Source organism: Squalius cephalus, assembly GCF_949319135.1.
Source record: "Squalius cephalus genome assembly, chromosome: 5".
NCBI classification, from domain to species: domain Eukaryota; kingdom Metazoa; phylum Chordata; class Actinopteri; order Cypriniformes; family Leuciscidae; genus Squalius; species Squalius cephalus.
In genome coordinates, this window is record NC_137126.1 from 28,054,758 (window position 1) to 28,067,156 (window position 12,399).

At 39.1% G+C, this 12,399-nt stretch overlaps 1 protein-coding gene across 7 annotated transcripts in view; it reads right to left on the bottom strand.

The window, feature by feature from the left end:
- Positions 1 to 12,399, bottom strand: part of klhl13 (kelch-like family member 13) — a 55,339-nt gene that overhangs the window by 30,506 nt on the left and 12,434 nt on the right. The window contains exon 1 of one of the 7 annotated variants that reach the window (XM_079872991.1): positions 2,104 to 2,592. The exons of 5 other annotated variants lie outside the window; for them this stretch is intronic. In XM_079872991.1, the coding sequence (XP_079729117.1) occupies positions 2,104 to 2,201 (98 nt within the window). In that variant the 5' untranslated portion in view covers positions 2,202 to 2,592. Of the gene's footprint in view, positions 1 to 2,103; positions 2,593 to 12,399 lie in introns of those variants that run through there. One more of the 7 variants, XM_079872994.1, reaches the window with a different exon arrangement.

Sequence of the window (12,399 nt, forward strand, 5' to 3'; positions counted from 1 at the left end):
GATAAATCACAATCATATCATGATTTTAGTTTTATTTCAATTAATCGTACAGCCTAATTAGCGTAATGTGTTATCTATTTTAATATGATACTGATATGTATTATAAGAAAGTGCTGCAGTTGTTTTCTGCCACTTTAAATTCTGAAGCTCAATAACTGAGTGGATTCTGATTGGCTGTAAATGGTTTTATCATTCATCAGCTCGTTATAGTTATTATCCTTGGTGTGAACATGCAAACTCTCACAGGTTCTCTCTAATTTTTTAGCAGCTGACAATAACATCCTGTCATTCAATATTTTGTCTCAAAACACACAAAAAAGAGAGAATGATTCATGTGTCCAAGAGGCATTTCTCCTCTTATTGAGAAATACAGAGACCACAGCTCACCCTGTAATCACACACAACACACAGCCAAAGCAGTAAAAATAGACTTTGTTTTTGCAAGGTTTTGGGAGGGGCGACAGCAGGGTAGGGAACCCAACACTGTAATACACAACCCCAAACCTTAAATTTGAGAATATACAGAAGACATATAAATTTCCCCTGGAGAATCAATAAACTATGTTTTATGAAGACTGTATATGCACAACAGATCTGTGGCTAGAGAGGCACAAAGAAAGGCAGCAGAAACTATTAACAAAACAAAAAAAGACAACGAACCTTGGATCTAGCCTGTAACTCAGAACTGAACTATCAAAACCACTTTCAGACGAAGACTGATATAATTAGTAAGAGAGACCAGCGCCCTTAAACTCTCTCTGGTCAATGGTCATGGTTTCAACTTTGTGCCAGAGGAAAATTAATATCTAAAATGAATAAAAAGAGATAAGTAGTATATGGTCTTATTAGATAATGGTATAGGAGTCAGATTAAATGTATTTATAATGATTTTAAGATTGGATGGACATTCAAAACTTTCAAATATACTTTCATTGCAATCATTATGATCACAAGCTGTAATAACGCATAGAAGGACAGCACTAATTTGCCTGTTTAACTGAATACATGACTTCAACCATCCACATTACTTGGATTATCATCGAGTTGCATATTATTTGGACATTACAGGGCTCGCCCTGATGAGTCGGACCCTCATCCCAGATTTTTCCTTTGACTCAGTCACCTCTGGCTTCTTGATTGTAACATTTGAAACATGCATTTTCTGCAAAGCTGCTTTGAAACAACGTGTATTTTGAAAAGCGCTATACAAATCAACATGAACTGAATAATATTCATTTTTTTCATTTCATTAATTCATGATAGAATGTATAAGAATATTTCACACATCTTGAACATGGTATACAGAAATATCCAATTAATCCAATAAAATGTCTGCTGACAAAAATAATATTAAAATTATTGGCTTGATGCTGCATTGGTTGGAAGCCGTGTTGGCAACAATACCTACCAGTTAAGAAAACCTTTACAATTATAAAAGTCTTTGCAATTGTAACAGATGGGGTTTTAAGGGGTTTGTTTTAACTGGGTACTGATGAATAACACTCTAGTGCGCACTGGTCCACAAAAGAGGATCTGTTTCTCATGTTAAAGACAAACTGCGGCTTTTCTAGTACACATTTGAAGTTAGTCGTGCATTGGTGTATTAAACATGCCTGAGCAAGGATTAAGAGGAGCGGAAGCGCTAGCGGTAATGTTCCGTCTATCATCCAGCATCAGCAGCCCACCGGGCCCCGGGCCCCCACCCACCAACACCACAAAACAAGCGATCAAACCCAGGGCGCACGACACGCCAGGACAAAAGATTCTTCACCGGCTGTTATCTCGGCCCGGTGCGTACTAGAGCTCAAAAACAGCCGCGGGGAGGATACGGAGAGAATAGAGAAAGAGAGAAAGCACATGAAAATCCTCTGTGGATGTAGAGAACTAAGCGGCTAGAGGAAACACGCTAATCGTTATAAAATGGGTATCTCTAAACGTTCACAATTAGGTTACAGAGAAACGAGGGGAGGCGACGCCGACCTCGAAACAAGCACGGCAGCAGCATCCTTAATGAATGTCTAAAGACGGAAAATAAACAATCATTTAAAACACACACACACACACACTCACGCACTTCGACGCGATAATATTTCTGCTACTTACATATATGCAGGCGAGAGTGGAGAGGACCTGGACGTTTTAAGGACGGGCACGGGAAATTTCCAGCTGACGGGCGAACCGCTTTTCCATTTCAACGGCATGTTTTTCCAGTCAGCACCTCTGAGATACAGCGCGAATGAGAATAGCCGTCAAGAGCGAGTCCATGAAGAGGCGACCAGCGCGGGCTTCCATCCCCGGCAGCCCTCACCGAGAGCAGGGAGGAGGAAGAGCAAAATATAAAGAGGAGGATCAGCCGCCGACACTGGCAGCTCTGTCTGAATACCGCAGCGAAGGTTGGCGGAAAACCGAGAGGAATGACACTTAAGCCAGAGCCAAGAGGTGAAAAGCAGGTGTGCCTGAGCCGAGCATCATCTCCTGAGAAAGACAGAGGGGGGATGATGATGATGGAGGGAGGAAAAAAATAGGCACCGTCTCGTCCGGTCAGCGCAGGGAACAGGCATGCGCGGTCGGTGCACTGGATGTTCAGCTAGTGCCACCTTGTTTGAATGCAGGCGGACTATGGCAAGCCATATTAACATTCATTCAATTAACTGCTGTCGATTGTATGTTAATAGTACTTTAAAAATAAATAAATAACTATAGTAGGCTAACCCAATAAGCCCTGTAATATGTATGTCCCTGTTTTTCCAAAAAAATTACATTTATTATGTACGGAAACGGAAAGCACATAGGCTACTCTCTTTCTCCTGCTCTCTCTCCCACTCAAACGCGCACACACACAGTACGGACACACACACTCACACAGAAACGTGTCGTCAGCGCTGCTCTAATGATTTTTATCAGTAAAATAGTTTAACAACTTGAAAGCTACATGACTTCTCACTAGTGAGGTAATAACAGCGCTGTTCCTGGAGCGGAAAACTTACAGTTTACACTAAAAGCTACAGTTTTGCTTACGTTGCTGCCGAACACAGTTGAGAGACTCAGGTAATTCACACACGCTTAATTCTCGCTCTCATAATAACGGCATTGACTGCTATCAGTGGCTCAAGTCTCCGTTACTAGGCCTAGATGTTACGAGATGTTGTTTTGGAATTAGCAACAGAGGTTTGATATTAGATGCTTAAGAAATTAGTCCTACACACAAGGGCATTATAAGGACAAAAACCTGAGAAATGTCTTGAAATGCATCATCTGAACAATGTTTTGAGGTGCGGAAACCGTAGTTTAAGTGGAATATTTGACTCGAGGCCATTGAATTGTTGAAAAATAATTCACGCCTGAGGTGTAAAGACCCGTCGTCAATTAATCCTTACTTATAGAATAAGAACTATTATTGAATATATACTAAATAGTGCAATTGAAAATGACACTAGGCACTAATAAATAAATAAAAAAGTATTATAACAAAAACATTTGCTAGTTAGATTTAAGGACAGAAAAAAAAAGCTAAAATGGCTTGCCATTGCTGACTGCAGAGAGCTAGTGAGAGATAAGAGTTTAATGACCTGGCATCAAATACAACACGACTGCAGACACAAGAAATCTAAAACCCAAGTACGATTGTCTTGAACATTAAAGAACATGACTCCTGTTCCTCATTGTTGTATAATAGTGAAGAATTTCTCACTGATGTCCATTATGAGAGACAGGTCTTTTCAAAACATAGCTAGCTAGGCGGCGCAAGCAGGGCACAAACTCCACCGTGGGGCTCTTCACCCACTGCTGTGACAGCACATGTCAAAGAGGAGACAGAGAGGAAAAGAAAGAGCTACCACATTCGTTTCTGCGATTATGTCCATCTTCGTTAAAAGTGCTGACAACAAATCAGAATAGATGTACTTTCACTTATTGAATCACTTTCTGGAAGTGCTACAACATTTGAAAACGTGACCAAGTGCTCTCTGTTCTTTTGAGCCGTCCACCATGTATCTCTCCCTTTCCCTCTGTCTGAGTGCCATGTGGTGGCCCGTCACCTGTGTTTTGCTTTCTTTTGAGTCCAATTTAAATTAATTTTCCATTTGAATATGACATTTACACAGTGTAAGCTGTAAGGTAAGTGTGTTCCATTAACCTATAAACTATAAACTATCAACAAGCAAGAAATATTATAATACTATTGAAAAATTTGGGGACAGTAAGATTTGTAAAAAGAAATTAATATTTTAAAGGTGCAGTATGTGGGTTTTTAGAAACACTTCATATTTGAAATCAACCCAAACAAGCTGAAGCAAAGCAAAATAATTATTCGTGAAAAATAAAGCAAAGTTGACAAACAAACGACAAGGTCACAAAGAGGAACAAAAAATGAACATACAGTACACAGGAGTAGGCTTTACAAGCAAGAGTTTGTTGTTGGTCGCCAGCAGCACACCAGCTCCAGGCAAACACTGACACTCAAAATGGTCCTGTTACTATACCTAACATTACAACAGCAGCATATCTTAGTTCTGTGAAAGATAGCAAAACCAATGTTACACGCATATGAAGCAGGAACAATGCAACCTCAGCATCCGTTTTTAGGCCTTCCCGCTCTCTAACGTGCAGCGCTGGAAAGATTTTCAAATATTAACGTGGGTCCTAAAGTTCTTGCCTAATCACAACCTTTCTATTTTCAGTAATATTCCTCTGATATTTATATATTTTGTATAGGTTTTTTTTTAATGTCTCTCAGCCATCTCTTTCTAAGTCTTTCTTCAAATCTCCCTCTTGCTCACTCTCTTTCACTCCCCCATCATTAGGTTGGAGTATCGAGTTCTATACTTTTTAGGCACCGACTGAATTGCCTTGATACCATTGAGTATAAAAGAAAATCTCGTCGTACGGTACCAGATTTCAATACCTAAGGGGTTAATCTCTTCAACGTCAGTGAGCCGATAAGCATGCAACATGATTGGCTGTGGCGATGCTTTTTCAAGGAAAAACACTAGTTTACAGCTTTGCAAATTGAAAACAGCTATTTTAAAATCAATAATAATAATAATAATAGAAATATTACAATATTACATTACAATATTTCTGTTTTTCCTGTATTTTACTTTGACTTAGTTTAAAAGGGACAATAACCATCTTGTCCTGTGTTCAACTGACCCCACAGTGTGTTAAACAGTGTTTAAACAGCATTTTAAAAGGACACATGGTGCTTCTAGCTGTAAGCCTGCGGCTCAGAACAGATGCGTCACTGTCTGAAGTGATAAATGGACAGTGAATCTGTTAACACAAGCCTTCATTAGAAGTTAATCAGTGTAGGAACACTAACAGACACAACAGCAAATTAACCACTCACAAAATAAAAATGAATGCTTTTCTGTAGCTTACTTCTGACTCACCCCCCACCATCTCGAGCTACTATGGATTCTCCATTAAGGTATTACAGATAATAGCGGCCGATTAGCGGATGCAAGGAGGGTAAGCCATCTTTCATTTTGCTCTTCTGATTTAAATCTGTATCTAGAAAACCTGGAATCTGGGTTGTGACCCCATCAAAAGCCACCCTTATTCAAATGAAGCTGACATGAAAGAAACTTGATTTGCATTTCAAACCATGACACTGCAATTTTCTCTGTTTCTAATCTTGTTGAGAAGAGTGTTTGGAGTAGACAGGTGGGACGACAGTATCTGAGAGGGGCAGAGAGGGCTTTACTGAACCCAGGGACAGAATGTGCATTATAGATGAGAGTGAAAGTGGCTGGCAGTGACCACTACAAACGCAGATCCTCATGAGCATGGAGAGGAGCACTTGAACCAACCCACTGTCAAATTTAATTTCAGTCAAGCAAGCAGCTCAGGTACATCCAAGAAGACAAATATGCACAGACACACAAACTCTGTGAACATCTTCGGTGAAAGGGCCAAAAACAAGATGATGGTCCCTGAAGGAGCTCAAGTTCATACCTGCAAAGTCGTTGCCCTTAAAATGTGACGTTTTATAAAATGATAACCCTCACAATTTTAGCCTTAAATTCATTTTTATGAAAAATGATGAGTCAAAATTATAAATTATAGGCATTTTATCTGCTCCATTAATAATTCATAAACAAATAATTCAACATAGGCAACCTTATTATCTGAAGTGTTGAGATTTTTAGAATGCACATTAGCTTATTTTCCATCAACAGGTTAAAAGGAACAAAAATGTGGTCCAATTTTCGCATTGGTCTGAAGAAAAATGGCAGACAGGCTAAATGAAAATGTAAATCCACTCTCTGATAGTAGATGACCTCTGTAAAGTCGGTTCCCCCTTAGATATACATTTGCATAATTCATTAATTCATCCATTCTTTTATATAATTTCTCTCAGCGCACTGTGCATTCCTCTATGTTTTCACACAAAACCAAACCTACGCTGCATGCTGTGCCTGCGTGAGACTGTTGCTAACTTTGCTTTATGCTGGACAGTGTTTTTCAGATCGTGATAATCAAATATGATTTTAATGATAAATAAAATATGAAACTGTGAATTTTAAAAGAGCAACTAGGAAGGGGAAAAGTCAAGAGGCTCCAGTTATAACAAGCTTTTACTGTTGCTAGCGCCGCAAATTAGGCACACACATCTTTCACCAACATTTGTAAAGAAAAACTCACTCTCCCATTCCTCATGAAAATGTTTTTCTTTTCTTGGCTTGAATGCAGTCTTTACTCATCCTGATGCAAACAAGAGTTTCTAGCTAATACTGTCTATATTAGCTCACTCTGATTGAATGAAAAGAATGTCTTGGTAAGCTTCCTCCAATCAGGCTCGCAAGCGACGTGTTGGAGACCCCTGGTCTGGAGTTTGCAGGTATGCAAAATATGACTTATTTTGCCATAGGGCTGCAGCATAGATTCATTAATGGAGGCCATGATGGCTGAAACACAGAGTCAAAGATCTTGGGACTTCAAGAGCCAATCAAAAAGAAAATCTTTTTTAACCCAGCCTAAACCCTAAAAAAAATCTGTCATTTACTCACCCTCATGTCATTCTAAACCTGTATGATTTTCTTCTGTGGAACATAAAAGATGATATTTTGAAGACCAGAGATGGTCTTTTCCATGCAATTACAATGAATGGCGACAACAAAAGTCAAGCTTCCAAAAGGACAAGTTCATAAAAAGTTGACAGCTCCAATTTGTGTGCTCCATTGCAAGTCTTCTGAAACCGTATGATAGCTTTGTGTGAGAAACAGACTGGATTTTTTTTGTATAAACTATTCCTTTAAGGAGACATTTTTAATTTAATAAAACTAATAAAAAAAAATAAAAAATTGTAAAAAATAACAGTGGCTTCAAAAACTCGGCCCTGGCATTTTGGCATTCCCGGAAGAACATTTTCTGCATTTTAAAGGTCCCGTATTATGCCCCTTTTCACAAGAAGTAAAATAAGTCTCTGATGTCCCCAGAGTGTGTATGTGAAGTTTCAGCTCAAAATACCCAACAGATCATTTTTTACAGCATGTTTAAATTGTCATTTTTGGGGGCTCAGAAAAACGCGCTGTTTTAGTGTGTGCCCTTTAAATGCAAATAAGCTTCTGCTGCACGACACAGGGGGCGGAGCTTCATGAGCTCGCGCACAGTCTCTCAGGACAATTTCATCTCACGGAATGATGATAATATCAGAAACTCTCAGTAACGCGGTGTTCATTTCGAGTCAGAGTGCTGTATAGAGATGGAACAGGTATAGTTTAGTAGTTTAATTACGGTTATAACGTATTTGTCATTTGCTTGTATGTATCCATTCCATTATTAATAGCCTACAAACTGCTGTTTCGGACCAGGTCCGAATGATGATCAAACATATACTGATGAGTTTAATAAAGTTTATTGTACATAACACAAAAGATGAAGCGTCAGTTTTACTTCAGAAAATCACCGTAAGAACTGAGTAAACACAGTAAGTTATAAGAAGTGCGCATGTACATAAACGAATTTCGGTAGAGTTGAGGGAGCATTTTCTTTAAAAACAAAATAATTCCACCTCGTCTTGGCTGCCTCAGATTTCGGGAGTAAATAGAGAGAGCTATGTGGATTAATACATCCAGCCACACAACACCTTCAAGGCTTGGGAGACGTTCTCGTCAGTGCAGCAGCTGTGAACGCGATCAGGGCGGGTCTATGTTAGAACGGCAGTGTCTGTCAACACTCGTGGGCGGGGCCTGTTTTAGTGACGTCACTAAAACCGCATTCTGAAAACAGGTCGTTGGGAGACACTGCTGATGATTTATGGGGATTAATAAAAAAGGAGAGAGTGGATTTTTATCACTATTGGCTGGTTGTGTACACACACTGCCAACACACATTTATGTCCAAACAGCATGCAAAAGTGAATTTTGCATAATAGCGGACCTTTAAATGTTAAATTCCTCAATCTAGTGCACTTTGAGAGTTCAAAATTAAAAGCTCCAACCCATATTCAGTGTGCAAAATGAACAAAGAAAAACTCAAACCTCTTTTAGTTATAGTGTCTGTCTACATTACACTACTATATAATAATAGTTATAATATTAATCCCATGACAGTAATAGCCATATATTGTAAAACAAATGCACTGAGATAAAGGAAACTTTCATAATTAGTTTTGTACTAATTTCTATACTTGAAAGGGATAAACACATGATCTTTTATTTTGACGGAAACTGCATCAAGCTTTTATTTTGGCGGAAAACATGGTTTACAAACGCGTCTCATTACAATTCTAGTAAAATGCGGTAATCGACGTCGTCAACTACGCAGATGTGGTAATAATGCGTAACTGGGTAATGGGTTCCTACACTCATGATGACATCCTAAGTGTTTTGAAAGTAGTTCTGCTTACCACAGACTCTATACTTTTTTATCTCTCTCCTTATCCTCCTCACTATCATCATCAGCCATGGGAGCTGATTATGGTCCTGCTGCTGCTGCAAACATATCTGTTATTTTGATACATTTTACAGCGTCTGCTTGAAGGGCCTTTTTCTTTTTTTTCCATGCTATTTCTCTGCACATTCCTTGCGTTTCTAATCGATCTCTCTGACTATTTTGACAGATACACAGTGACACTGCACGCTCGTCAGAGCCCAAAGGGGGAGGTGTTTAAAGATGTGATTGGTTCAGCCCAGTGTCAATCAAAAAAATAACCAATGGGCTGCTGATCTACGCGTTTCATTGGCCGGTCTGTCAAAAAACAACAACAACAACAACAAAAAAAACTAACGCTGACTTTACACCAATGCATTACACCGGCACAAAGATCCCAGCGCCGCCAATTAAGCAAAGCAAAACAAAACAAAACGAATGGGCCGCCGATGTACAAGTTTTATGGGCCGTTAAGACCAAAAAAAAGTAAAGAAAAAAAAAAAAAAAAAAAGTATGCGATGTATTGGCCCAAAAAGCACCTCGGCCCACCGGGAAAGTGCCCATTCTGCCAGATGGCCAGTCCACCCCTGCATATCAGCTCTTTTTCTCTCGCTCTCTCTCTCTCACACACACACACACACAAAGTAATTGGCTGGCAAAAAAACTAGCAAAGTCCATTACCGGCACAAATCCCAGCTAATTCCATTAGTAAAGCAAATATCATCCTATAACAGGGACAACAACAAGAGACAAACCAGACAATTGTGTGACTTTACAGCACTCCACTAGTAGAGCATGTTGTAAGCCTATTTGTGTGCGCCTAATCAGTCATGTGTATGAGCGTGTGAGAAAAAGATGTGTACTTCTAGAGAGCAAGAAAAAGTACTGAGAGTTTCAGACACGCATGCACCAATAGTAACCTCTACCGGGCACAGTTGGTGCTCCGATGACCTGAGCAATCAGATGAGACTGTTATAGTCACACTCCTCACACTACCTGCGTTTCTGCTTTTCCTCGTGCCTCACTCATCATTTTCTCACGTGAGAGAGCAAATGTTCTTCATCCCATTACATCCTACACGCTCACTGCCCTCCTTACCCCTTAATCACTCTATTAATACATTTCTATGAATAGCCACGGCTCACCCTCGCCACACATTTAGCACTTAATTAAATGGGTGAGGACAGAGGGGTGTGTGTATTTAAGAGAGACAGAGAGCAATGCTACGATAAACCTCGCCGTGTCTGCCATCGTGTCGCTTCTGCACTGCACTGTGGTAAACGTGGCACTAATGCAACACACCCTCACTGTTGTCTAAAGCAGTTCCTGTTCCACAGCTCTCATAGCTCACCTGTACAGCCTGAAGTCAAACACTGCAATGACTTCAGCTAGTGCCTCACACAATAGGCTACATCTCATGTCATGTCACGTGTGGCATGCAGCTATGTAATGTCACACGGAAATAAAAGATGAATTATTCAAACAATTTATGCCGGCTGGTAGGAAAGTGAAACCAACTTTTGCTCTACTTTCCCAGAATCAGTTCATGATCTATGAAAAAGGCTGTATGTTTGCTTGGATCAGTGTCCTGCATGGGTCCTGTTTGGTAAACCCGCACCCTCAGTACTTAACAGAACACCCGGTCCGTCATCCAACAGCAGCGCTAATTTAATTCTGTACCCGACCCGACTTGCTTGACCCAAAGACCACAACCCAAACCGTAAACCGCATTAAATCTACTATATCAGAAAGACTAAATGTATTTATTTTCCCATAATTTAACACAAGCAATCAAACCAACATTATGCGTTCTGAGTTGATGCATTTAAGAAAATAGACACGCAGCCCAACATGGCAATAATTAAAAGAAAAAATGAAATGAAAACATGCACCCACTGTGTAAACAATACAAAACTTTCGCCTACATCATGTGAACAATCTGCCCATAAAGGCTATTTTAAACAAATATGGTTAGTTCATAATTATGCACATTTGTTCAAATCAAACTATAGGCTATACAGACGCGTAGAGGTAAATAAAAAGAACATATAGCCAAATATGAACCTTTACTGTAATAATATCAGGGATATTTCAGCCAATTTAAATGTATTTAGATGCGGTTGTCTCTTCTGAATCTCAGCAGAGTAGGTCCTATAGCAGCATGAAAATTTTTACTTTTATTCAATTTGCAAATAGATTACAAAAGGCAAGCAAAGAGAGCTTCTTTAATGACTGAAGCTGTCAATCACTTCAGTTGCAGCGCACAAACGCTGTGCTCAACGCTGCAAATCGCGTTGTAATTAGAAACCTTTGACGGTCTTCAGACTATAGAGCGTGAACACAAATAAGCACCGACCATTTGAAAGCAGCTGTCTATCAGTGGGTACCGAATTGAGTCAAAATAGTCTTGGCTATTGGACCCGCAAGTCCGCCCGTGCCTATTGATTCTCGACCCGCACAGCAAATGACAGCGTAAATGTTATTCCACCCATTACATCAAATATTAGTGGTTCACCAATGCCCACATGCAGGACTCTGGCTTGGATACTGATCATAGGGGAATCTTTTCGACTATGTAGGAAAGTTAGAGGTACAACCAATTCGGGCAACTGTGATGGAAATAAAAACAGTGACACTACTACTACTACTACTACTACTACTACCAACAAAAATAAAAAAGTAATATATATTTCCTGGGAAATGTAAAATTCCATATATTCATTTATTTTTCTTTTTTTTCTTGACTTTTGCCAAGTGCACATTTGCATCTTATCTCATACAAACATATTTCCTAGAAACAAGAGCAGGGTTTCCTTGACTGAAAAATAGAAATAATAAATGGCACAGCAGAGATAATTGGCATAAAAATGCTTTTAAATGTTAAATCACTCGTCACTGTGAAAGGATCTGTGCTACACACTCAAACAGTGAGTTTCAATAACTGTGTGGGCTCAAGCGGAGAACATTTCAAAGAACATGCTGCTCAGTGAGAACAAAAGGCGGAATAAAAACAAGAGAAACATCTCTACTGAAGTTTTCAAAAATACAGCATAACAGTAATAATGTGAAATATTACAATTTAAATATTAACTTAAAAATATAACATGATTCTTCAGAAATCATTCTAATATGCTGAATATTTATGTTAAAACCATGATCTGACTTCTTTCAATATTCAAAATCCAAAAGAATAGCATTTATGATGGTGATGTGTTTATGCAATCATTTTTGGTTCAGAGCTAATACAGTCACAGATGTGTAAACTGCATCATATTCTGGTCCCCTCCAAGAAGGAACTATAAATGAATGAGCAAGACACTGAAAACAACAGTCCTCAAAACCAGAATGAAGACAAATAAAGACAAGAATTTTTTATTGCATCAAAACCACTCTGCAACTTGCCAAAATAACACACAAATTGTGTTCTTTCTTTTAAGAGGCACAGAACAGTCTCCCCGTCCACAATAATGTACATATACGTCTTTTATAAAGCACTTTGTAAAAAAGGTCCTATGTAAAAAGTTT